The sequence below is a fragment of the Heliangelus exortis genome, chromosome 2, assembly GCF_036169615.1.
Source record: "Heliangelus exortis chromosome 2, bHelExo1.hap1, whole genome shotgun sequence".
In the NCBI taxonomy this organism is placed as follows: domain Eukaryota; kingdom Metazoa; phylum Chordata; class Aves; order Apodiformes; family Trochilidae; genus Heliangelus; species Heliangelus exortis.
This window is the reverse complement of record NC_092423.1, coordinates 6,097,567-6,124,853: the sequence shown is the minus strand read 5'-3', so window position 1 is coordinate 6,124,853 and position 27,287 is coordinate 6,097,567. Positions and strand designations below refer to the sequence as shown.

Sequence of the window (27,287 nt, the reverse complement as noted above, 5' to 3'; positions counted from 1 at the left end):
CTCCCCGCCCTGCCTCTTCTTCCGGAAATGACATCAGAGTGTCAACATGCAAGATGGCGGCGCATCATCGGCAGAACACGGCGGGGCGGCGGAAAGTGCAGGTGAGGGGGGAGGCGGCGGGAACCGGGCTGGGGCTGAGGGGGAATGCGCGGCCCTACGGGGCTCTGGCAAGGCACGGCCCGGTCTGACGGGAGGGGGAGAGCGGCCCCCGGAGAGAGGCGGTGGCGGGGGTGGGGTCAGTCAGAGGGGGGGCGGCCGGAGGGCAGCGGGCAGGGGAGGGCTCCCCTCAGGGCTGCTGCTGCCTCTCGGGGCTGCTCCTGCTGCTGCCTCTCGGGGCTGCCGACCCCGACACCCCGGGGCTGTGGCAGCGGCTGCTCTGGGCTCTGGGAGTCTGAGGGATTTCTGTGGAGACGCAGTCGCCTCCTTCTTTTTCCCCGCGGCGCTGAGGGGGAGGAAAGAAACACCCACGGCGCTCCCCTCCTTCCACTGGTGCCCGTGGAGGGGGCGAGCGGCTGGGCTGGGAGGAGAGGGGGAAGGAGGTGCTGCTCGCTGCCGAACCGGGTCAGGCTCCCCAGCCTGGCAGAGCTGAAGGGTTCCTTCCCGCTCCGGTCAGTGTCTCTAAAAGGGAGGTTCGGGCCTCGTTGGTCGGGTGGGTGTCAACTTTCTCAGCTCCCCTGAGCTCCTCGGTCTTCCTGATGCGGGCAGTGCCCTGCTCGTAGCCTCGGTGGAGACTGGAGTTAGTGAAATGCGTGTAGGAAGTCCTGACTCTCTATAGGAAAGTCGTGAAAATTGCTTAATTGTGGTCCTCAACTTTCTTTATTTTTGTCCATGATACAGCCAGCACTTTTAAGTGTTTTTACAGCTTTCACTGTGGAAAAGATTCAATACTTTATCAGTGTGCCAAGTTGCCTGCCTCTAGTGGGAAGTGCAAGTTTCAGCTGTATCTGTACACTTTGATCAGAAGAGATATTGATTAAGCCTGAAATAGCAGGAGGAACCTTCCAAACAGTGATAGGTTTGGTTTTTGAATGTTTTGTCACACGGAGGAAGTGTGCACTTCTTTATTGCCTTTAGTGTTTTTCACAATTAAGGTAAGCACTCAGTCAGTAGTACTGCATAAAGAATTCCTTTGCCCTTCCAAAAAGACACTGTGACATCTTTTAAAATACAAAGAATTCAAAATATAATCTCTCTTTATTGACTTTGTTGCCTGTGCCATAAGCAAGTTTTTGCAGCTTGCTCTCCTAAGCAGGATGTTTTTATGATAACAAGATATTTCTTTGATGTAGCCCTGCTTCTTTATGTAGTATCATTTCCCTGCAGCATGCATCAAAGACTACATTGTTCCCTTTTTTATAATTACATTCCTTTTTCAGTTGTTGCTTTGCTCAAAAACTTGTATTTACAAGCAGGTAGTGTGCTGGTTCGTGTTTTTTTCCACTTCCATTGCATTTCATGATTTCTTTTTTTCACTTCAGGTACTGTTACTCTGATCTCTGCTTCAGTCAGGACACTGTAAGTTTAGAAATACAGAGGGTGACCTTGGTTAGATTAGAAGCAAATATAAAACCTTGAGTAGAAGCCAGGTATTTTCCTGAACTCCTTATTTCACTTGCTGGGTTAGAGACAGGGTTTTTTCATGCCATGGAATTCTGAGTCCCATCAGCTACTGAGGGAAGGCTAAAGCCACTAATATTCTATTTTCCTTCCCAATGGCTGAGCATTTAGGGTTCTGCTGCATCAAGCTTTAGAGAGAGTGAGAAAGGGAGAAATTTCTCCTAAAACCATGAGGTTGGGGGAGAAGCTTTTTAAAAAAATTAACTCTTGGCCAAGGAGGAACTCAGTTCCTTGCATGACAGGAGAGCTGATTGAAGTTTATGGAAATTGGAACTATTATTATCTTGGATGCACCTGTTTTACTGGTAAGCAGAACTATCCATAGCAGTCAGTGTAGGGTGCTTCTGCATAAAATTGTATGTTTATAATAGGTGGTTCAGATCTCAAAATCAATCCCATGCATTAAAAATAAAATTTAAAAAGGGAAGAAGTTTAATTATTTAAATGTAAGTCAGGCATTTGAAATGCCCAGTGACAGGCTCTTGGTGTTCCTGAAGCATCTGCAGGTATGAAGTGTGGGGTGGGAGGGGGGTCTGATTTGGGAAGAGAATGGGGACACAGAGGTGTGTGAGACACTGCTGGGTGATGAGAAACAGTTGGGCATATTCTGTAGCTTTTGGAGATCATACTGGGAATGAATTCAAGATGAAGCTGCTTTTCAGCAGGAGGCTGAAAGTAGCTGCTCTGGAGGGGCTGCATTGTATCTGCTGCCCCAAACCTGCTGCCTGGCCAGAATAAATTCACCCCCACACTCCAGGACTATTGACAGAACAGAGGAATTTTGCAATAAGTTATTTGAATCAGCATTGTTATTATAAAATTGTTGATTTGCATTTTGGCTCATTTCTGTCCTGTACAGAATAAGGTGATCTTTTTCACTGACTGCCATATTTATGCACTAATACTGCATTGTGGCAGCAAGTACCAAGTGAAACAAACCTTTATATTTCAAAAAATTTCTACTACTGAATTTTTTAATAGTATCATTTATTGAACAAGCACTAGATTTTGTAGGCCATAATTTTTTTTGTTTCATATAAATTTTATTTTTATTATATAAACATATAAAATACATTTATCATAAGGAAACATATACCCAGTAATTTGATTCAATTTTAGAAGGATACAATTAACTTTTTCATGCCTTCCTTTACTTGTATTCTAGGGCTTGGAGTACCTGATAAAAATTCAAATATCAATATATTCTTCACTTAAAATCTTATTTTAAGGGATACATCTGCTCTGCCAAGATACAAAGGCAATGGATTATTTTTAAAATTTGTTTTTACTTGGTGGTTGACTGCTGCTTCTGTCATTCTTGATGCAATTCATGTCAGAGCTCATGGAATCCTTCCAGTGATTTTGAGAAATACCAGGTTTTTAATTGCTCACAATAGCATTTGTGTCTGGATTTTTTCCCTACTTACAAATAAGTGATGGCTGCCATCAGAGCTTGGCTGTTCACTGTCTCTTCCAACATGAGGGTGTGATGGGATTTTTCAAAGCAAATTATAGCCATCTAGTAAGATAAAATCTGTTAGAAGGGCTGTTATGTAGCACAGGTTGCAAGGTGTCAGATCAGCTGATGCACTCCTCATGAAGGAGACATCATAGAATTTGTAAGAAACTCACTTGGCCTTGTGGGCTAAAATGGATCTGTTGACAGAAGCTTTATCTCTGGAGCTTTTAGTCATAAAATTTATTAATTCTGATCCATTTAGGCTACTGAATCCCATGAATTCTTTGTAACGAGGATCCCTCACCTTGTAACATTTGTGTACTGCTGCAGTGAAAGATCCTTACTCATTGTGGGAGTTTATGAAAGCTACAGCAGCATAAATGGAAAAGGCCTTGGTGGTTATTAAAATATCTTTTTATCCCACAAATTTTGCCCCTCCCAGACCTTCATGACAATAAAACAACAGTGCTCTGTCTCAGTCATCACCCTCTTTGTGGTTTGCTGCTGACTTTGTGAATCAATGCAGAGCACAGAGCTGTGCTCTTGGTCTCACATGCTTGCAGGGAATGCCATCTGCTGCCAAGAGTCATAAATGTCCTGGGGACTTTTACAGCCCTTTCCAGGCAGAGCACGGGACTTTATCTGAAGCAATAAGGATGTTTGTGCTGCTCTTGGATTTTTTTCAGAGCTGTTTCTTCCTGTTGTGAAGCCTGTTGCTTTTACATTGCTTAGGTGTGTGTGTAGAGAGAATCACAGACTCATGCTTTATGTTTTTATATGTGTTTATATAGTTATTATATTTCCTAATAGAGTTTACATTTCTATACCCAGTAACACTCAAATTTTGAAAAATAAACAAACAAAAAACCAGTTTCTGACCTTTTTCCCACAAAATAGGAATGTGGATGAACAGCAGTCTTCCCCTATTTAACTTAGTGAACTTCTGGGTTTAGTGAATTTGCTTGCAGCCCACCACCCTTACACAATTAAGAGTCTTACACAAGTCAAGTCTTTTAAATCAACCTTCTGCTGCTTTGGTAGATCCATGTTAAGTTCCCTGTGTTGAGTGGCATTTCAACATCCTTTCAGTAGATTTTATGGACCCCTCATCTGTCCCCATGTTATTAACACGTGTCCCCATGTAGTTAATATCTCTGAATACAAACCTGGATGCTTCTGGTGTTACAACTCTCTTTCTAAAATGTTCCATATGATGTGTGGCAAATGTCTTGTGAGGTTATTTTTAGTTCAACCACATATTCTGTGTGTCTTGTTCTAGGGTATTTTAAATATAAAATGTTTATTTTAGTTTGAATGATTTGCAAGAGTGGACCATTTAACATTTTCTGTTTTGGATGCAAAAGTAAATTTATTAACTATTTCTAATGTGAGCAACTGACAGTCACTGGGATGTCCATAAGCATCCAGTGGGACTTGGGGAGCCTGTTTCTGTGCAATAGTTATCATTTTCCATTCATGTTCTGTTCATGAAAAGTCTTTTCCTTACCAAACTGCTCAAATAGCAATATTCATTTGAAATGTTAGTCTGGTATCCAATAAACTTGCTGACCTCAAGATAATTTTCTTTCATCTTAATTTTCTCCCCTTGTGCTTTTAGTATTAGCAATTTTAAAATAAATAATTTTAAAGAGCATATGCTTAGTTTGGTTTAGAATCACCTTTATCTTTGAAAAATGCCTGTCAAGAGTTTCTTACCATGATGTGCAGACAATTATTGTTACCTATTCTTATACAATAGGGAGTTATTTTCCTTCTTTTGTATCTTAAATTTTTAAGGCAGTTAATCAGGGAAGGTATCCTATTCCTTCTGTGGGTGGAAAGTAAAACTTTTTAGAATTATAGTTCTGAGGAAAGGCAAGAGTAACTGGTTGAATTCTGTGAACAGTAGCAGGCACTGCTGGGTAATTTATGTCAAGCTCTTACGTTGCCATTTTGCCATTTTTTTTCTTCCATCTAAGCTGTCATGTATTTACACACACACAAAAAAAGGAACAGTAAGAAATATGATTTTGATTTTTAAAATTGAGTTGTTACAGTAGATTTACTTTGTCAAGTTTCTCACAGAAGAAAAAAGGATTATATTTAATGCTAAACTGGTACCAAGATCTATTGTTTGCTCTTACATCTACCACAGACTCATTAACCCTGAAAGAATCTTGATTCTTCTCTATGCCTCAGTTCTCTTGAAATATAAACAATACTTGCCAGGAGGTGTTTGACTAAATTAAGGTGTGGAAATTATGACAAAGAATAAAGGCCCAATTAAAGTTCACCTTCAGCTGAGTATTTCAGTACTGGTGGCAGGGGGAAATGGTTGTCAGTCTTCCCCAGTCATGTCTTTGACTGGTGGAAAAAGAAGAGCCCAGTGGAGCTGACAGCCATGGTTTCAAGGTCTTCCAGGTGGATATTAAATAGGCAAATTCCATAATAGAAAGAAGTTTAAATGATTTTACTACATCTAATCTCTGTGGGCTTTTTCCAGTGCTCATTTCTGTATTAAGAACAATATTTAGTTATTTTCTTTAGCAAGAAAATATTTTGCCTGTTGCATTTTAAGAAATGATGAAATTACTTTAATTCTGGTGAGATCAACATAGGAATACAGCTCTCAGCTTTTGCAGGGCCATGAAAGTAAGAGTTACATATGAGAAGTACCTTATTTACTTGAGTAAGCTGACATTTGCTTCTTTGCATTTTAAAATTAGTTATTTATGGCTGTTTTTTACTTGAACTCCTGTAAATTAAAAAGGTAACATTTTGATGAGCAAAAAAGCTCCTTAAAATACTTAGGTGACTAACATAGTCTGACAGTCTTATTTATGAGAAGAATAAAGAGCTCTATATTATACAACAAATCAAGGGGGGGTGACTGAAGGAAGAGGAACAAATCCTAACACTGAGGATTTGTCAAAAAATATCCTGCTAGCAGCTTGGAGAAGCAAAAACTGAAAGGGCCCCTGCTGATCTTGTCTGGCACTGTATTGTATGCTGGGAAGAGATTGTTCTCTCTAGCAGCTAACACCAAATTTGATCTGATGGCCTTTTGGTTTTGAATTCCATTAATTTTGGGTATTTTCTGCTCATACTTAGTATTTAACTGAATATTTTCATTGGCTTTATTCAGGGAGTTTGAAAACTGGGTTTGATGGCCATCCTTTTGCCTTTTGTTTTGTGTGACATTAGACCTTCACTTTATAACATTCTTTTACTGAAGTGGTCTGTAGGGATCTTGTAGCAATGTAGATGTGATAGGATCAAACCCAAGTGTGGAGTTGCACATACAAAAACCAAATAACAACATAAAAATGTGTGGTTGACAATTTCTTCTCTCAGTAACATCTCTGAAGCTGTGTGTAGGGATGTGGAGACTTTAGTGTGGATAGCAAAAATGTTATGGATGAGCCTGGAATGAGTGAGGGAAGCTGAGAGTTGGAAATTAGGAGACAAATTGAAACCTTGAAAGAGCTGAGGCTTTACAAGGACTGTGAGTGGCTAATAAAGACTGAGCAAGAATTGCTTTAAGAGCATTGGGATATAACATAAAAAAGGTAGTAAATTGACTTGTGGAATGGTAATGGAGAGCATTAGGGCAAAAGGATTCAGGAAGCTGGTCCTCCACTGGTGGTCTGTAGAACTGTTGCAGCTCTTTCTAAAATGCACAGCAGGACTGGACTGGTGCTTTCTAGAAGGATCAGTTTTTTTTCCTGTGTTGCTCTGGGATGGGATAATTCATTTGAGGTGTTGCCCACCTTCACCAAATGGACCTGTCAGTTCTCGTGGTATAGAATTTGAGATGCTGCAAAATGTTTCTTCAATGATAAGGATCACTAAACTGTATGTTTAATTTGTTGGTTTTATATTGTGTACCTGAGATCTGATCTGGAAAAATGTTTTCTTTATGCTTCTCTAATGCAGTTACTGGAGTGAAAAATTACCTTCAGATCTCTAGCCCAAGATTACTCTTTGAAAGCTTTTCAAAACACTGGTACTTATGCATCCAATTGATTCCTTCAGTGGGCAGATGGGATTATACCAAGCCTAAAACTATACATTTTTCTGATTATATTTTACAGAATCTGGGAAGGAGCATAGCTGCCAGCTTCCTCTTCATTAAGTGTGGGAGCTTTACTGAGAATAAAGCATAAACTTTTGCAAACCCTGTGATCAGGAGAGATGCAGCAGAGTGTAAATGGGGTAGTTCTGAAGAAGCTGCAGTGCCTTATAATAATGTTTACTGAACAGTGATAGTGGAGGATACTGTAGTCTTTGCAGTATATCTCTTCAAATCTGCTTTTAGTGCTTCTGAACAAAATTATGAAATAAACTATACACACAGTACAGTCAAATACAGAAGGAAAGAAAGGAGTAATTTATCTGTAAGAGTGGCAAATATTTGTCCTTCGTATATTACGAAGTTGGTTGTTTCAAAAAATTGTTTTCAAAATAGTAGTGATACCTCAAATAGGTATCTCAAATTTCTGTCTGTAGCCATTCAGTGCTTTGTAATCCTTAGTGACAATCTCCTCTCCTTTGTGAGCCTGGGAAATGTTGTTTTCCCAAACACAGAAACTGTGAAACCTGGTTAGAAAGTGAGACATCAACTCAGTGCGTTCTCTAAGATCACCCAGAATATCTTCACAGAGCAGGGAATTGAACTCAGGATTCTCTGGGTCTAAGCCTGAGCTGTAAAGATTAAATAATCCTGTGGACTCCAGTTTCAGCACTGCTCATACCTTCTCTGTGATTCTTCCCCATTTTCAAGGCTGGAAGGACTGAGGTGGTGTTGGTTACTCTCAAACTAACAGGCTTATCTAATACTTGTAAAGCTCTTAATATTTTCTCCCTGAGAACCTCACAAAGATTAAATCAGGTGTTAGCATTTTACAGCCAAGTCAGTCTTGGTACCTTAATCAGATTTGTGTAAATGTATTTTAGGTCTCCTATGTGATTAGGGATGAAGTGGAGAAATACAATCGGAATGGGGTAAATGCACTTCAGCTGGATCCAGCATTAAACAGACTCTTCACAGCAGGCCGAGACTCTATTATAAGGATATGGAGTGTCAGTCAGCACAAGGTAAGTCAAGAGAGGATTCCTATGAAGGATTCCCTAAACCTACTTTTTTCCAAGTTATCATGCTAGTAAGCTGCCTACATATATACATAGGATACTCTGTTTTAACAGCTGCCAATTATTAGGGTAGGTAATTTTGATGCTGCAAATATTGGTACAAAATAGGTGGGATTTTACAAATCTGCATTTAGGCTGATCCTCTTAAGAACTCATCACAGCTGAAAGAAAAAAACTTAAATATAAAATGATGCCATTTCCAGTGGTAAAGGAAGCATAGATACAGTCACTTCGACTGTGTATATTGTATTAGTTATGAATGTACATTCTGGTGGATTATTAACTTTAGTCAACAAGTATTTTGTATATTCTGATATTTTGGGAGAATCCTAAGTCATCTCCCCTTTATTATCCTTCCTTTGAAGGAAAAAATGACACAGTGATCAGATCCTGTTGGCCTGCTTACTTTCACCAACCAAATGTTTTGTGTTGAGGAGAGGAAGCAAAATTAGTGGCCACAGAATCACAGAACATTTGAGGTTGGAGGTCTGGATGTCATCTGGTCCAACCCCCTACTCAAGCAGGGCCACCCAGAGCTCATTTCCCAGGAGCACTTCCAGGTAGCTGTTGAGTATCTTCAAAGATGGAAATTCCAGAACCTCCCTGGGCAACCTGTGCCAGTGCTCAGGAACCCTCACAGTGGAAAAGTGTTTCCTGGTGTTCAGAGGGAGCCTCCTGTGTTTCAGGTTGTGCCCATGGCCTCTGTTCCTGCCTCTGGCCACCACTGAAAAGACCCCAACTCTCCTTTTTTCATACCTTCAGGTATTCAAAAGCATTGCTCCAGGCCCTTAATCATTTTCATGGTGATTCACTGGGCTCTCTCTGGTATTTCCATGTCTCTCTTGTACTGGGGAGCCCAGACATGGACCCGCTGTTCCAGATGTGCCCCCCTTTAGTGCTGAGTAGAGGGGAAAGATCCCCTCTCTTGACCTGCTGGCCATGCTTTGCATAATGCAGCTCAGGGTACCAGAGGCACATTTCTGGCTGGTGTTCATCTTGGTGTCTAACAGGACCTCCAACTCCTTTTCTACCAAGCTGCTTTCCAGGTGCATTTCCCCCAGTGTATACTGATGTATGGGTCCCACTGAACAAAAGGCCAGTGTGAGGAACTTGAGCAGATCACTGGAAACCATTGCTTCCATGTGAAAAGTGCAGAATGTAAAACCTCATGAAGTTCATAACCTGGAGACATCCTGAGACATCATTGTATTTTGTTTGTTCTGCTCCTCTTCCTAGCAGAACAAGTCCAATCCCATAAATGAAAAATACTAGCTTGGCAGTCCCTGTTTTTCTGTGATACAAAACCAAACACTTCAAGTTGAAATTATCCACAAAATTAAATTTTAAAATATATAGGAGTTCCACTGAAAACTAATTATTGATACCTTGCATAGCTGCATAGTTCTTTCACATAAAATTTTGGAATAGTGACTCCAAGCAGCACTACATCATGCAACTTTTGATCTATTTGAAGGCTGAAGAAAAGGCACAACAGGATCTGACAGTCACCATATTTTCAATTTGTGAAGGGATCTTATGATTTTTGTTTTCTTAATTTGCAGCAAGACCCTTACATAGCATCTATGGAACATCACACAGATTGGGTAAATGATATTGTGCTCTGCTGCAATGGTAAAACATGTAAGTACTTAAATGTTTGAAAAGTACAGTATTTAGAAATGGTATTTATGAAGTGTATTAACTACTTCAGAATATTAATTTTTTTCCATCTTTCTGTGTTAAAGCTGAATCTGTGATGTGTATTCTAAATTTGGTAAATAACGTAAACAGGTGTTTTACTGAAAAATGTGTTTAGATATCATACTTTTAATCCTTTTGAGAAGAAAATTGATGAGTAATACAGATATTCTCTACAGTAACATGCAGTTCATTTAAGTTTACTCTTTATTCTTTCCAATTTAGTGATATCTGCTTCTTCAGATACTACTGTTAAGGTGTGGAATGCACATAAGGGGTTTTGCATGTCAACACTACGGACGCATAAGGTGAAAAACATCTGTAAATACTTCATGTTATCATTAACAGTCTTCTAATTATTAACATGTAGACTTCAGATGGATAATGATGTTGATTGATGTCTTTGTATTTATTGTAGGATTATGTGAAAGCTTTGGCATATGCCAAAGATAAAGAACTGGTAGCATCTGCTGGGCTGGACAGACAGATATTCCTCTGGGATGTAAATACCCTGACAGCACTGACTGCCTCAAATAACACCGTAACAAGTAGGTACCCAGGGAGGGAAGGCAAACACAGTACATTTTATTGAGTAGCATAATCTGTGAGATCTATTTAATACTGTAGATACCAGTGTTTCTATGTGTACATAAAGAATGTGCAAGAAATTTTAAGGTGGAATTAACATGTATTTGGCTTCACTATGTAACAGCTGAAAATACAGAGCAGCCAAAAGTCACAGCAATTAGAATAGAGGGGAGGTCTCTGAACATTTTCTCCTGAAATGTAATGTGTTGGTATTCTCTGAAAGTGGACAGAGCTCTAGGTTTAGGAACTCTTTGCTTCACAACTAACCTGTTATATAAATTTTCCCTTAGGCTATTTGTCAGTACATTTCTTTGTATATTATAATTCAGTTGTGGTTTTGTTTCTATAGAAGCTGTAAAAAATGCAGTACACCTCCTGACGTAGAACCTTATACATTTATCAAATCTACCTGTCAGAAAAACAAGTTACTAGATAGTATTAATTTGCACATCTGTTAATTTAAATTTTAGTACTAATTACGTGAGGAACATGCTGGTGAGATCTAACTCCCTGGTTTCATATGGGAATGCAAGGGGAAATTGTCCATAGGTTCTACTTACCAGTGTTAATCTCTAATGTCATCATTTCATTTTAAGAAGATCTGTCCTGCATCTCTGTCCCAGTAAGAACATCACAATAAATTATGAGGTCTTTTCCCCCTAGAGCAATTCCAGCCCTGCTTGCTTAGAATAGTCAAGACAGAGCTTGTTAAGTTTGTCTTCTGGGGAGTATGACACCTGTTGTCAAGTTCAGTTAGATTTAATTGCCTGAGTGAATAACAGAAATCTTGTTCATCATCATCATCCTGATTTGTATTGCCTGTATTACAATGTATCTTTTCAGAAAGAGATCCAGTTTGATTGCTGTGTTTTGCTGCTTGTAGGTCGGTTAGAAATAGCGTTCAAAGACACTGATCTCTTTCATTTTATATTTCCTGTTTGATACATGTTTCAGCAGTAGCAGAGTCTCAGGTGCATTCATTGAGAAAGAACATACAATCTTGCTACACTGCTACAATTGATTTTTCTAAATAAGTGTGACTTAGTGAGTCTTGAGTGGCTCAAGAAAAAGCTTCAGAAACACAATTTGGAACTGGCACAACAGACTTAGAAGAAATTTCAGGAATATATGATTCAGTAAATAAGAGGCAGTCATCAAGTGGTTCTACAGCACTTTTAAATTTAAGTAAAGCCTCATGCTATCTTGTCTCTGTAGCCTTCAATCTGTTGGACTGCAGGATAGTACTGGGATGGCACATGACTGCACATAACTAAATACACTTACCTTGCATTTCCCAGAAATTTTCTTTCAATGAAAGTAGAATTACTGTATCTTATTGTTATGCTGTCTTCTGTTTGAACAGGGAGTTTTTTGAAAGAAGGTAAATTTGGGTTTGGGTGGAAAAAAAAAACAAACCAAAAACTACTTCTTGAACATTGCAACAGTAATGATTCAAGTGAATCATCACTGGGAGACAGGGAGTACTGTGGGGCTGGTGCTGTTTTTGAGCCCAAGATCAAACAGAATTGGAGGCATTACCTCTAAGGTAACAGAAGTAAATTTGCATTTCTGGAATTGAAACTGTGATGCTTCATAAAGGGGAGGAAGAGGAAGTGAGGGCATTGTTTTTCTTTCTTTCCAGTGCTCCCAACTAACAGTGTTTCTGGTGGGAAGAACATGGTCATGTCTTTAACGAAGCTGGTTTTCTTCATTCCTTTCAAACAATTTCTCACAATGCAAATGGAGAATGTTCTTTTGCATTAATTTCCTGTGTGATTACAGGGAAGCAATGTACACAAGCCAGCATTAAAAGGAACTCTGTTTTTAAAGAGTCTCCAAGGCAGGATAGCCATAATTTTAATTAAGTGGAGAGACACTGCTTCTGAGAGGTAGTCCCTTCCAGAAGGGGGAGTAGTTGAGCTTTTTTTTTGTTCTTACATAAATTTTGATTCTGTTCTCCTGAGATTCTCCTACATTCCTGATCTGCAGTTTATAACAAGTCTGGACATTATCCTTTCATAAATTATCATGGTTGTTGAACAGTGTAGTAACCTTCAAGAGTTTTCAGTTCTGATTTTTATCTTCAACTAATACCTGGGGACAGTGGTGGACCATCACTTTATTTTGACTTCAAATAATAGATCTAATTTCTAAGTTTACTTTTGAAAAGCCATAGCTAGTGGTTAAGAGGACCCTGAAGTAAAGCTGCATAATTCTTCACTACATAATTCCTCACTGTGACAAAATGTTTATGATACTGGGTCACAAATACTGTGCTAGAAACTCATTTCCATAATATACATAAATCCTTATATAAAGTTTCCCATTTTTGCTGGCAATATAGTTCATTCCTATTCCCAGCTCATGTGGTTTGGAGGCTTGATGAAATGCCTAATGGTACTCTCTGAATAGGTGATTTTCATTTACTGTGTCTGTCTTTTTCCCACTTGAGGGACTGTTCCCTTAATCTGTCCAAAAGTAGATTGGGACAGATGGTGCAGAATTCCTCAACTCTGATGGCAGTAGTGGTGCTAAGGAGAGGAGCTGCCATATGGTTTTCCCATACAGAAAGGTAGCATCCCTGCTCAAGTAACATAATTCAACACTGCTGTGTAACTTCAGTAAGATCTCCTTGAAGTAACAGCCATTTTTATATAATGGAGACTTTTACTGCTACTCAGGTGGGAAAAAGATCTCAGTGCTTACATCCAAACTGTGTGTATAAGACCACATAGAAGTATCATTCTCTAATAAAGTGGTTCTGAAGAGCAAAAGTACCCCAGTGGCCCTGGCACTGAATTGTGGTGCCAAAAGGGCAAAGGACTGCAATGATCATAAATCTGGGGGTTTACTTTGGTTTTATGCAGCAGCAGATTAAGAATTAGGATGGGGTTTTCCTAGCAATATGTTCACTATTGTCTTTTTTTTTTTTTTTAAAGCAACTCTATATGTGGGGCAGAGTGGCAATATTTTCATGGATCAAAGGGGATATTAAAATAATTATTCACTCAAAAATGGTATTTTAGGTTATGTTTTTCAAATGAGAGAATTCAAATTGAAAAATGTAAATTTTATTTTGAAATAGCTTCATCCCTGAGTGGGAACAAAGACTCTATCTACAGCCTTGCAATGAATCAAATGGGAACAGTTATTGTATCAGGGTCCACTGAAAAGGTAAGCAAAGATCAGGTAAGGCTCATTCCACTTCTGTTCACAGTTTAGTATACAGAGATAATTCTTTTAATTTTCAGTGTCATGTCTGTAGCAATTTTTCTGTTTTGAATGGTGAGGGCAGACACTTCATTTAGGTAGGAGTGAAGCTTAGGATAGAAATATCTGCCTCAGTCTCAAGATGTGTATATATCCACATAGCTTTAATACACAGACAATCAGATCTCTCTATCAAGACATCATATTTCACCACAAGAGCTCTGATTTTGGGGATATACTAGTCAGATGGTCACAAAAACTGAAGCAGTTGCACAGGTAAGCAAGAAGTGGTGCCAGCAATTTAAGACCCCTGCAGGAGATGGGAAATGAAGTGAGCTAGTGAAGTTCAAGTGTTCCCAAGAGGTTGCCCATGCTCCATATTATAAAGGAAGGCAAATTCCCTGCAAGTCTCTTGCAAGTTGTTTATTACCTACTCTAACCTTGAGAGAATTTTATTTCCAAATTAATATAACTATGAAAACAGGATACATCAGTGAAGCATCTGAGAGGATTCTCTGAATCTTTTTTTTTTTTTTAACCCACATCACACTGTCCTCTTTCCTGTCACTTTTCACTCTCTAATTTCTTCAGAAGACAGAAAAAAACAGAACTAATGAAATGAAAATCAAACAAAGAAAATCACATGTTATTATTAGGGATGCATAAGATCTAGTTATGTCTGTCTTGTTCTAATGAAGTATATTTTTGGTGGCAGATGTCTGCATGATTGGAATAAGGGTCAGTTTATTCTGAAGGGTTTGATTTTCTGTAGAGAAAATGAGCTGCTGGGAAGAATGATGCTGATGGCAGTTTTCCAATGTCTGTTTTTACAGGTTCTAAGGGTGTGGGATCCGAGAACTTGTGCAAAACTAATGAAACTCAAAGGGCACACAGACAACGTAAAAGCTTTGCTGTTGAACAGAGATGGCACCCAGGTTTGTGCTTTAGCTTGAGACGAGGGCATTTTACAGAACTCAGTGATGTCATTAGTCTTTTTCAGAATTATTATTTTGTGTCATAGATCACAGGAAGTAGCTTAACAAGTATTCTACAGATCCTTGGTGACTAAGGGAGGGAGACTGGTGAAAGCTCTGTTTTATTACAGATTAAATATAAATATATTACAGTATATTTATACCCCCTAGGTATAGCGGGGGTGTTTTCCATAAAATGTCCGCAAATTGTGACTGGAGTTGACTTCCAGTCTTCATTTAGCACTGTCTTAGTGGAAAAATATAACCATTTCACAAGAATGATGAAAGCTCTTTATGGAAAAAATATTTTTAGAGGGCTTAAATACCTGCTTGATTGAAATTTGGTGGTTGTTGCTCAGTGTCTTTCAGGCAGCTCTGATGGGACCATCCGCCTGTGGTCCCTTGGGCAGCAGAGGTGCATAGCCACGTACCGAGTCCATGATGAAGGTGTTTGGGCTCTTCAGGTCAATGAAGCCTTCACTCATGTTTATTCAGGAGGAAGAGACAGGAAGATTTATTGTACAGATTTACGAAATCCTGATATCCGTGTGCTTATCTGTGAAGAAAAGGCACCAGTTCTTAAGGTATTTAATTTTAATTCAAAGAATCACAGGCTGGTTGAGGGCAGAAAGGGACCTCTGGAGATCATCTGGACCAGTATCCTTGCTCAAGGAGGGCCATCTACAGCTGGGTCCAGATGCTTTTGAATATCTCAGACAATGGAGACTTCAGAACCTCTCTGGGCAACTTATTCCAGTGCTCAGTCATACTGGAATGACAGTATAAAAGCTTAATTGTATTGCATGGTGTCTGATGAGATAGTGGCTTAGGGTAGAAGGGATAAAAGGATGTGTTTAATACACCACATCTTCAGGATATTAGCTTTGTCTCCTGTATTACACCTGGAATGTAGTTGTTTGAAGAAGATAAATCCCAGCAGCTACCTAAAATATGTAAATTCAAGTGTTACTGAAACTGAGTATGAGTCAAAAATGAAAAGTTGTTTTTACCAGACTCTAGTATGGTTTTAAGAAACTAAACTGGAATTGCCAAGTCTTTAGACCAAAGTTCATGTTTCTTAATAGCAACATGTATGCACAGGACTGTTATATGTTATGTACTCCTGGGAACCTGGAATAAAACTTACTGTAGGCTTTTTGAACACCTAAACATGACATGTTCTGAGAAAACTGCATGCACGTGTTTGAGTCTTCTGCAAAGGCTGCTTTGGGGAATGTTTTGGCTTTCTGTAACTCCAGATGACAGAACCTTGGAACATGTAGGTGTATAAGAAGTGTGCAGCTGAAAGTAGCTACAGTCCAAGAAATGTAACAACAAAGCCAAATATATAAAGTTCTGCTTTTTATTATTGGTACAGAGCTTCTTGCATTCTCTTTCTAGCCATGTGAAGTGTTTGAAGCAAAGTAATTCAGTAAACATTGTACTTATCAAACTGTGCATTGAGAGGATTGCATCATGCTGTAATCATAACTTAAATACTTGTTGGTGAGGCACATTGCATCTACTATTGCCATGCCCAGAATTTATTTGCTGCATACTTGAAACAGTTTTTCTGGAGCTTCAAAAAGTGTGCCTCAGTTACTTTTCCTTTAAACTTAGTATCTCTTCAGTAAACTGAAAGTAGTGCTGCTTCTGAGATCCATCCAAACGTGGGAGTAGATCTGCACAGAGCCAATATTAATAAAACAAAGGAAAATTAGGTTAAGTGTTCCTGAAAGTATCTGTGGTTTCATTATTTAGATGGAACTTGATAGATCAGCTGATCCTCCTCCAGCTCTTTGGGTTGCAACAACTAAATCCTCTGTGAATAAATGGGTAAGTGATACATTTTATACTATGAATTCAATTAAGTAATCATGGCATTTGCAATTTTGGTTTGGGAACTGTTGGACCGTTGCTTGCAATTTGTCTGTGACTCGTTATGATCTTTAAGCTCTCTTTTAAAAAATTGTAAAATGCCAATGATGAAATTGATCAAAAGTCATTAAGTTTTGAATTACTTTCTTTGCTCTATTGTCGTGCTGGTTGGAGAAATTAATTATCTCAATTGGCACTCAACACTTAGCATCTAAATAGCAGCATGAACTGGCAGTTGTTACAGATAAAAGCAAAGTTTATAGATTATTCTGAATAGGTCATTATTTTGTTTCTTTCTTTAGACTTTGAAGGGAATTCATAATTTTAGATCATCTGGAGACTATGATAATGATTGTACCAATCCTATACCACCCCTGTGTACACAGCCTGACCAAGTTATAAAAGGTAAACAGCTGCTTTCTAAGGTACCTTCTAAAATCTGCTGTCTTTAACAGAAATAGAAGATCCTAAAGACTGGTTCAAGATTTTTAGGTACTTAATACTTAGGATTTCAACCAAAAGAGATGCTTATCATAAAGCTAGTGCTAGTTACAGTTAAAATAGTGTTTAAACCTTAGTGATATCCAACTCTTACATAAAATAGTGAAACCAAAGAACAATCACACATGTCATGTTACAAAGCTTAATATAATGTTATACTAGAGAAAAAAAAAATTCACTGTAGTGACCTTAATTCTTGTTTGTTTGCTAGGGGGTGCTAGTATTATTCAGTGCCACATTCTTAATGACAAGAGACACATATTAACCAAAGACACAAATAATAATGTGGCATACTGGGATGTCTTGAAGGTAAGTATATGATTTCAGATTAAACATCTACTGTTGGATGATTAATTGTTTTCTACCTTTTTATATATATTATATTTACTTTGAGGGACTCCTATGGTAGAAATTACATCTTTCTGTCCCAAGACATAATCCAGATTGCTTTTTGAAAGGGGAGGGGGCATTTTGAGCTTTTTTTTTTTTTTTTTCCTGCATCTGTTTCAGACATGAGGATGGGTACTGATGTCAAACTGAATGTGCTACTAGATCCGTAACAAATATTGGTGTTTGCTGGAAAGTTTCACTGAAATATTGATACTGATGGGGGGAACTTGAAAAATTGGAATCCTTAACTTTTGTGTTTCTGTATAACAGTAGTTGTGAAGAAATCATAAGTCATAATCATTTCAAGTGTATATGAAAGTCAAGTAAAAGATCTGAGATGTTGATAGGACTCAATACTCAGAATCTAAAAATTTTTGCATTTGTTTTGGTGTACAGGCATGTAAAGTTGAAGACCTTGGGAAAGTAGATTTTGAAGAAGAAATTAAGAAGAGATTTAAAATGGTGTATGTGCCAAACTGGTTCTCAGTAGACTTGAAAACTGGGGTGAGATAGAACTCTTACATCTGTTGTTCCAATGTCACATTTTATAGATTTTCATACACTGTTCACAAAGGTTTTACTGTGGTGTATATCCCACATCATTTATCTGATGGGTTAGATTTATTTTTTTTTCAAGCCAAAAAGTAGTTTTTACCCCAGTCCTTAATAATCTGAGTAACAGATTGTTTTGGGTTTTGGTTTCATTTGTTTGGGGTTTTTTTCCCATGGTATGGCCAGTATAAAGGTAACAATACCAATTATGAATTAGTTTGGTAAACAAAGTGTGCATTCATGTATTTAGAAATTCTTTGGTTTGTATTCTCAGCTAAGTGTGAACAAAATAAATTTATAGACTTGTTTAATACAAAACAACTACTGCATTCCTTTTCCTGGTGGCCTTTTTCCAACAGATGTTGACAATTACTTTGGACGAAAGTGACTGCTTTGCAGCCTGGGTTTCAGCAAAAGATGCTGGATTTAGCAGTCCAGATGGTTCTGATCCAAAATGTAAGTTTTAACTAATATTAGTGTTTTGTTGAGACAAACAAGCAGAATAAATTCCAGTATTTATGTTTGAAAGTATTCCAGTGACACGTATGTCAGTAGCTGGTTGGATTTTAGAGCTTATTTTCTTGAGACTAAATTCTGCAGAGAATTCTCCAGAAAGAATATTTGCTTTTTTTTGGAAACATTTCTGTCATGTTCAGGTTTGTGATTTAACTTGGTTTTAAAACCTTAAGAATCAAAAGGGTAAAAGTAACATTCCTAAATTTGGAACTATTACCAGTGCTAGAGAATGTTACAGCATGTGAGTGATCCAGCATCAGTGATTCTAAAATCAGCTTTTTCTGAAGAGTTATGACTTATAGCTCTGTGATAAAGAGATTTCTGTGCCTTTACATAGTTTGTTTTGGGAACAGAACTGCTCAAACTTCTGGGAAAGTTTTCAGCTGTGGATCAAATGTAGAATATTAGGGTGGCAATGGTTTTTGTGTAACTGGAGTTCTACCTTGCTGTGTGTTGACAGTAAACCTTGGAGGGCTTCTGCTACAAGCACTTCTGGAGTATTGGCCTAGAACACATATCAATCCAATGGATGAAGAAGAAAACGAAATAAATCATGGTTAGCATTTTAATTTTTTTTTTTTTTTTTTTTTAGGATTTGTTAATACATTCTGTTTGATTCTGTTTCTTTAACAGACACAACTTGACTTGCTGTCTTGCAGGTGTCTCTTTGCATTGACTGCTTTTTAATGCTTTTAATTTGCTTTACCCCAAAATTTGCTGAGCACCTTTCTTTTGAAATAGTCAGCAAAAAACTTAAGAACCCGAGTCCATAAAAAATGAGGTGAACAGATGACTCTGAAGTTAACAGAAACGTGAGATCTTGATGGAAAAGGCAAAAGTAAGACTTGATTTGGAAAAGAAGCAGCCCTAGCTAATGTCAGCAAAGAGCAATAGTTCAGTTATTCAACATTAGCCAGTGTTCTCTTGACAATTTGCTTCTAGGTGTTATGAACAATATAAAATAAGGATTTCTTGGAAAATGTATATTCAGTAGATATTATAATATATGGGGTAGGTCTATACAAAACCACCTTGAAGAGGGTGTTTTGCAGCAATAATGCTAAGTCTAATTATGCATGAGAAACTGCACAGCTATGTAAAATATAAGATAGGGCTTGTATTTGGCAGAATAAAAGACTGTATAACTTCTAAAATTTGTGAATTATTTTAAAATTAATTCAACCTAGGTCAGAGTTAACTGAAAAGTCTTATCTTTGGCAACTAAGAAATTACATTTTACAGATAATGCAATTAAGAAAACTAAGTCCAGCAACATCCTGCTATTTTATGACAAAGACTGTGCCAAGAGTTAGCTATTTTCTTTTATCAAAAATTATCTCCAGGGAGGCTTCCAGCACTTGGCAGGCTTTTCAGGGTAAAGATGCTGATTCTCACACTTTTACGTGTTCACAGTCTACAGCTTGAGAGCCAGAAAATATATGGGAAGTATAACTCAGATTTCTGTATTGCTGGAACACTGCTGCACTGCTTATTTCTGTGAATAATTGTGGATTAGTGGAATGCTTAGAACATTCACTACAAAACCAGCCTTTATTTTCCCTTTCAAAAGCAGCAGTTAAGAAACTGACATTGAACGGCAACTTAAGAAAATAAAGTGCACCTGTTAGACACCAAAATTTCTGTAAAGAGGCAAGAACTTAAGTGTATATGTGTGTGTATATATATATATATATATATGTATATATATATGCACTATGGTTCCTCCTAATAGTCCCAAGGAAATCTTTCAAATATAGAACTTTTCACTTGCTAAAACTTCAGTTTTATTTCACACCTTCTAATAGAGACTAGGTGTTCTTTTCTTGGATGTCTTTCCTTGATTTTGGACCTTTCTTGCCCTGCATGTGTTGCTGGTTAGAAAGCTAAGAAATGACTCACTTCATGAGACTGCCATTTCCATTTCTTTTGTTGCTTGAATTCAACATCATGTTCAGATGCAGTAATTAGATGGCTGCACTGTAATCAAGATGAACTTTCTCAAGTGCAAAGAGGGCACCTAAATGCTTCTATATTGTGTTTCAAGGTTTCTGAATGATGACTAGGAGCTGGTTTCTTCAAAAGGTGCATAAATAATGATATTTCTTTAATCGTATCCTAAGCATCTGATGTGGAATCAGATTCTTCAGTGTTTGAAGACCGTAATGCCATAACTAGCTAAAAATAAATTGAATTTAGAATGCAGTAACTTCAAGGAAATGTGCTCTTACTAGTAAACTGTTTTGACATCTGTCAGTGTAGAGGGGAAAAAATAGTCTTTTGTCAGAAGAATCTCTTTAGTTGGTTTCTAATAATAGTATTGTGCAGTTTGACAAATCTTCAGTTCTGTTGAGGAACTAAAGAAAACTAATAATCAGGTTTTGACTCGTGAGCTCTACTGCCCTTTTCTTAAAGGCTTTTGAAATAGTCCTTCCACAAAGGGCTATTTTAAACATGCTGTGTTGATCTTATTACACTAGTGTTCCTTTTGATATACTTGTTTTGTGTTGGAAATGGGGATATTTTTTTTCTTAATGAAGCTTATGATTTTGTTAATTTATGATGTACATTAGCTGTATGTGGAAAGGACACTTTTTGGACTATGCATACTCAGTCTTAAGGTGCAGTGCAGTTTTACTGTTTGTATGTATTTTTTTCCAGCAGTGAATGGTGAGCAGGAGAATAGAGTCCAGAAAGGAAATGGCTACTTTCAAGTGCCACCACACACACCAGTTATTTTTGGTGAGGCTGGAGGACGCACTTTGTTCAGGTATAAAAACTGAAGCTGGTTTAGCAGTCACTTCCTTTGTGCAATCACTTCCTTTGTGCAAGCAGAAATGTTATAAAAATGTAGCACTGGCATCTGTTCTGTGCTGTGTTCAAGACAAACCCTTGACAGGTAAAATAAGCAGCTGTTAATTATAATCTTGCATTGTCTCTGTGTGAGTTTGAACATCAATAAGGTCTGGGGGGGCTTACAATGGTAAGTTGTATGTTGTTCTTAGTTGTATGTTACAGCTTTGAGATCTTTTTGGATGTCCTCTTTCTGGTGAACTGAATTTTGTTTTAGAATGAAATTGTGCTACTTTAATTCCTGTAGAAGTTCTCATATGGGTCTGTTGTGCTGGTCTCTGAGCATTAATGACTCAGGTGATCCTATTCACTAGAGAGTTAGTTTCTCCTCTTAGAAATACAGTTGATGACCCATTAGAAGGTCCTAAAGTTAGCAGGCAGGAGCACAGGTTCTGTTGTGTAACATGTATTACTCTTTTATTTTTTTTCATTCTACATTGAAAAGCTAAAGTGTGATGTATGACACAGCAGAGACAGTTTCATAGTGCTGCAGAACAAATGCCAACCTTTCAAATACTGTGAAGCATTTATTATTTACTGACATACTGGATTTTAAATTTGATAGGTGGGGATGTTTCATTTGTTGGTTTTGTTTCCAAGGCTGAATAGGCTCAAAATCTATGTAACTTCCAGTCCAAGAATTGGTCAGTAAAACAGGGCAACTCTTTTCAGCTTTGAAAACTGATACTTTTTTTCTGCATTATCAGTGTGTTTACACTTAATAATACTACTTGGGCTTAATACTTGAATTCATTCTGTAGTGGTAGATCTTGTGTCTTATACAGCTTGTTCTCAGAACACTGAAAAGACATTATTGGAGGGAGCAAGAGGTGGCTTGCATGACTCCCTGCCTAAATGCTTAATTGGAATTTAAAAAATACTATGTGGCTTTGTTTCACCATTGTATGTGCACATTTCTTAAAAATTGGTTTTATTCCTTCTATTTAGTGGGGGTTTAGCAAACACTTTACATGCAAAGTTCATTTTTTCCAAGCAGAAAAAAATTCCTTTATGCCAGGTGTCTTTCCCTTTCTCCTGACACTTTTGTACTTTAAGACATAAACATACACAATCCATGTGCAAAGTAGTTTTTTTAAACTTCTCTGTGGGCCTGTTGTCTCCTGAGATGTTTCTCCCCATTTCTGCTCTAGGGATCTGTCTTCTTCCTGTAGCTTCTTTTTCTGGTCTTTACAGAAAATATGTGATGGGTTCCTCAGTAATTTTGATGATGAGAAGGGCCAGCTAACCTGGTCAAAGTTCCCTGCCCATTAAGAGGGCAGGACCTCTCCTGAAAGTTTTTTAATGCACATTACAAAAATTGGTTTTATTCACAAAGGATATTTCTGTATGTCTTAGGTTATTGTGTCGAGATTCAGGTGGTGAAACTGAATCTATGCTTCTTAATGAAACTGTGCCACAATGGGTAATTGACATCACTGTGGATGTAAGTATCATTGGTATAGATTATTGGTATAGATTTTCTGGTGTGTGTTTTTTTTCTTTTTAAGGTGAACTTTTTTCCTTTAACTGTACAGGATCTGAAATGACTCTTAAAAATTTTGCTCTGTTTGTATTTAAGATAAGTGGTCCCAAGGTCTATATTCAAGACCCTTTGAGATTAATTCTTTTTTGTTTTCAGCTACAGTATTTTTACTTATGTTCTTTTTACAAAAGATCTCAGAAAAAAAATTCAAAGTACTGTGCATAATTGCTTCCCTCTTTAAGTGTAGAGCTATCTACTTTCCTTTGAAATATATGATAATTTATATTCAAAGCCAGATGATATATGCATAGTCTCAACTGAAGCATCTCAGGAGCATGAGTAATTTGGAAGTTAGCTGTGGTGGTTGTGTTGATTAAGAATCTCTCTTGGTTTTTGATAATTAGGAGCTGAATTACTTCACAGACCAGCTGGTGGTGGAAGTAGGAGCTGATAGTTCATCCTTAAATTAACACGTTTCAAACTTGTTTTCTTCTAGAAAAATATGCCCAAATTCAATAAGATTCCCTTCTACCTCCAACCTCATTCATCATCAGGGGCAAAAACTCTAAAAAAGTAAGTAAAGCATCTTTGACTATCAAAAATGCAGTAAGAGAATTGCAAGCTCAAAAAACCCCAACAATCTCATTTTCTAGAGAATTATAGTGTGCTTGATGAATTTGTATGAGTTTTTAGTCATGTAAGCAGCATCACTCTGAAACACTGAATTATATCAGAATATTTGAAAGAACTGCAGTTTTCTTCTGGGGTCAGTGGGCAGTTGCTTACATTTATGCTGAGATATGTCCAAGAACTAACTACTGATAGTAAACTTTCTTTGCTATTTTATAAGAAAACAGGGGAATTTATGGATTGTTACACCGTTCAGAACCACAATTTTATGTTTTTTATTGCTAACAGTGATGGATAATAGCATTTTAAAAGAGGAAAGTACAAAACATGACAGTAAGGAGTTCAAGATGGTCTTGCCATCCTGTCAGCTGTAACTGGGAGCTACGTAGGATAGAAATCGAAGTAAATCCTCAGATAGGAAGTCAGTGTTGTAGGCAATATAGCTGCTACGTATAAGGAACAATTTTGAGTGGTTTCCACATTGCCTGGATCCTGCTTGAGTCTCATTGAGTTCTTCACATGAGAGCCAATTTGTGAAAGAGGAGCTTCATAGCCTTTTTTTGTGTACTTTGAGGAAAAACTGCTGCTGCTTCTTTAGAATGCTTCTCTGTTAGTGTAGGGAGGTGAACAGCATGTCCTGGCTTACTGCTTTTATTGTTCTGTACCTTCTCTTTCTAAGCCCTTTTCTATTGAAAGGGTAAGGATTGTGTACAGCACTCTTAATCTAAAGGTTGATTTTCATTTGGTCATTTTTCTTTTGAGATTTTTACAATTTTCAGAGTCTCTTCTGCTTTTGAATCGTTGGATAAACAGCTGTTATGATCATGGCATTCTGGTTGATTCTGATAATTTACTATTAAAATATAAAGAGTTTATATGTGTACTTGCATAGTTTGCTTCAGATTAAGGCATTGTGAAGACTAGAAATAGAGTTTCTCAAGTTTTTTCCTATCAAACTTCTCTTACCTTCTATAGAGACAGACTGTCAGCAAGTGATATGCTTCAGGTGAGGAAAGTGATGGAACATGTGTATGAGAAAATCATAAACTTGGATAACGAATCTCAGACCACCAGCTCTTCCAATAATGAAAAAGCAGGAGAACAAGAAAAAGAAGAGGATATTGCTGTGCTAGCAGAGGAGAAGATTGAACTTCTGTGCCAGGACCAGGTCAGTTAGTTGGGTGTTTTATCCTGTAAACAAAAGCAATGTTTAGCAGTGAATGGGTTGTGAATTTCTGAATACTGAGCTTGAAGTATGTTATGGGTTATAAAAACTGTGTAAATATTTTGACAAAGCAAACTTTAAAGACTGCTGGCTCAACTTCAGACAGCTGCAGACAGCTGAACCAAGGAAGTTCTATAGCATGCATGTTATGATTTGGTCTGACTTGTAGCCTTTGTAGGATTAATTACTCATATCCAACAAATGGACTTAATGCAATTCCTTAGTTCCATTTCTAGCATTTTGGGATGGTTTTAATATCACTTTGCTGGCAGAGTTAAAAGTTTGTCCAAAATGATAAATTTTCTAGTAAGTGTAGTAAATGCATGAAGGTTAAATATTGAGGTGATTGTAGTGTGAAGTTACATTATTAAAATAATTCAATAATGCAGAAGGTTTACTTGCTAATAGAAAAATCTGAGCCTCTTCATGGTTAATTTTTTTTTTTTTTATGCCAGTTTACCCATAGGATTGTTTTGCCCAACCGGTGTGTTGTGTTTTAGCTTTGAATTTCTGACAGTCTTGCAGATTAAAAGTTGAATTTTTTCCATCTAGGTTTTGGATCCAAATATGGACCTTCGAACAGTAAAGCACTTCATCTGGAAGAGTGGGGGGGATCTGACGCTTCATTATCGCCAGAAATCAACGTGAAGGGAGTGCTGGACCCAAATGGTTGCTCATTTACTTGACCATGCTGTACTGGTTCCAAGAGTAGTACTATAGAAGCCCACTGAACCCCTAAGGTAGATGAGACTTCTAATGACTCAGTATGGACAGAAAGTATACATTTAATTGAAGTGACTAATAGATCTGTAATATAGAGGAAGAAAATAATCTATATGACTTAAACTAAAGTCTGTCCTAGTCTCAGCCAATGAGATGGGAAGTTCCTGAGTGGTTCGTGTTGTGTGAGATGTACAGAGAATGGATGATAATCCAGTGCAGACTTTTGCTTCCTCCTTTTTGCTTTTGTTTTTCCAGATAATATCCTCATCCACTCGTGCTTGGTATGAAACCGGTTTGGCCACATTTGTCACTGTGTTCACAATATCATTCAGCACTGCACACAAGATATTTTTAGTACATTCCATTCATAAACTTCCCGCAGTGGTTTCTCACAGGTTACTCAAACATTTCTACCACTTAAAGAAATTTGGATAAGAAAACAGAAAATAGGTATTGCACACTTTAAAGAATTGGCCCCGTTTAGTTGCAGACAAGGGTTAACATTAGACTTGTTTTGATACTGCAAATGTTTGCTTTAGAGAGCTATTGACATGCAGAAAAAGAACACTAGATAAATATTATAGCAGGGTCAGTCCAGTGATGCTGTGCATCATAATAGAGTGAACATGCTTTACAGCAGCTTAAAAGATTTTTTTAAAAAAAATATATATATGTGTATAACTACTTCCTGCACTGTGTCCTAGGTGTTCTGAAGACACACCAGTCTGATTTTTCCTAACTGTGCTCCAAAACTCTGTGACATTTTGTTAAAACTTCAGACCATTCTGCAAAGAACTTCATGTGTTTAATGTTTAACTTTAGAAACTTCTCAGCAGATTTCACGTTCATGATATAAAAATACTTACTCTTCTTTTCCAAAGTTTTGTATGCAGTTTTTCTTTTGTTATAAAGTTGTGCGGATCTTCTTTTCACTGTTAATCTCTAAAAATTTGTGATTGTCATAGACTCATAGTAGTCTTTTATAGAGTTTAACTTATTGGGGGGAGGGGGTAAAGGCATTCAGCTTTTTGTGAGAAAATGTGGGGCTGTCCCAGAAAAATATTTGTAACCAGAAAAACTTAGAGATCCTCATAAAGAAATTGTGTAAGAATTACTCATCTGAAGCAGAAGCACAAGTGCCTTCAAAGGGCAGTATATTATTTGAGTTTCTTCAGGAGACATATGCTCTTGCCCTTCCTGTGTCTTGGTATCAAGATTTAGGTTGAGGCCTAAAGAAAGTCCCAATAAATTATATTACTGGGATTGTATTGGTGAAACAAAAAGGAAAATATTTTTCATCGTGTTTTATTTGAAAAAAAATAGTAAAATCATTACCTTCTGCACTCTTAACCTAGCTAAATAAACTCATTGCTTCAACAAAAAATATGGTTCAGAACTAAGCTAGCATGTCTTTTTCCCTGTCTTTTGAGAGTCAGGTTCAGTTTTTAATTCCCATTTCTTTGTATGCTCAGTTTGACACAGTTGTTCTACATCTGCACAGTTTTAGTGCTATTTGTGAATTAAATGGTTAAACAGAACTGTAACTTTTATTGATAAACTGTCCTGACTTATATTTATTAATAGCAAAGGGTTTATGCTTGTTCAAATAGGCACTGTTTCTTTGGGTGTTTTTTCCTGGTTGTCTTGTTGTCCCATTGTATACATTAGAATTGCTCCCAGTTAATTTTGTTTGAAATAAGCCAAGGTTGTAATTTTTTTTTTCTCTCTCTCTAACCATCCCTTAAATGCAGTTTCAGGAAAAGATTGACAGAAGTGTCTGCAATGCCAGAAGGATAAATGACCTTTCACAGTTGTATAGAATAAAAGGCTTTAGTTAAAAGA

The 27,287-nt window shown here is 37.5% G+C and overlaps 1 protein-coding gene across 1 annotated transcript; it reads left to right on the top strand.

Moving 5' to 3' along the window:
* Window positions 1-27,287, top strand: WDR48 (WD repeat domain 48). The gene is made up of 19 exons (XM_071734640.1): window positions 1-101; window positions 8,033-8,173; window positions 9,790-9,868; window positions 10,151-10,233; window positions 10,344-10,473; window positions 13,599-13,687; window positions 14,557-14,658; window positions 15,057-15,281; window positions 16,459-16,533; window positions 16,878-16,980; window positions 17,288-17,385; window positions 17,863-17,970; window positions 18,378-18,474; window positions 18,995-19,090; window positions 21,196-21,301; window positions 22,741-22,828; window positions 23,364-23,440; window positions 24,473-24,665; window positions 25,275-27,287. The coding sequence occupies exons 1-19, from the start codon at window positions 54-56 to the stop codon at window positions 25,368-25,370; spliced, it is 2,034 nt and encodes a 677-aa protein (XP_071590741.1). The 5' UTR covers window positions 1-53; the 3' UTR covers window positions 25,371-27,287.

Excerpts from the sequence above, each read along its gene's own strand:
- WDR48 (XM_071734640.1), top strand. The coding sequence starts at position 54 with ATGGCGGCGCATCATCGGCAGAACACGGCGGGGCGGCGGAAAGTGCAG. Across the intron at positions 9,869-10,150 it reads CTGCTGCAATGGTAAAACAT|TGATATCTGCTTCTTCAGAT; the intron begins GTAAGTACTTAA and ends TTTCCAATTTAG. Across the intron at positions 22,829-23,363 it reads TAATTGACATCACTGTGGAT|AAAAATATGCCCAAATTCAA; the intron begins GTAAGTATCATT and ends GTTTTCTTCTAG.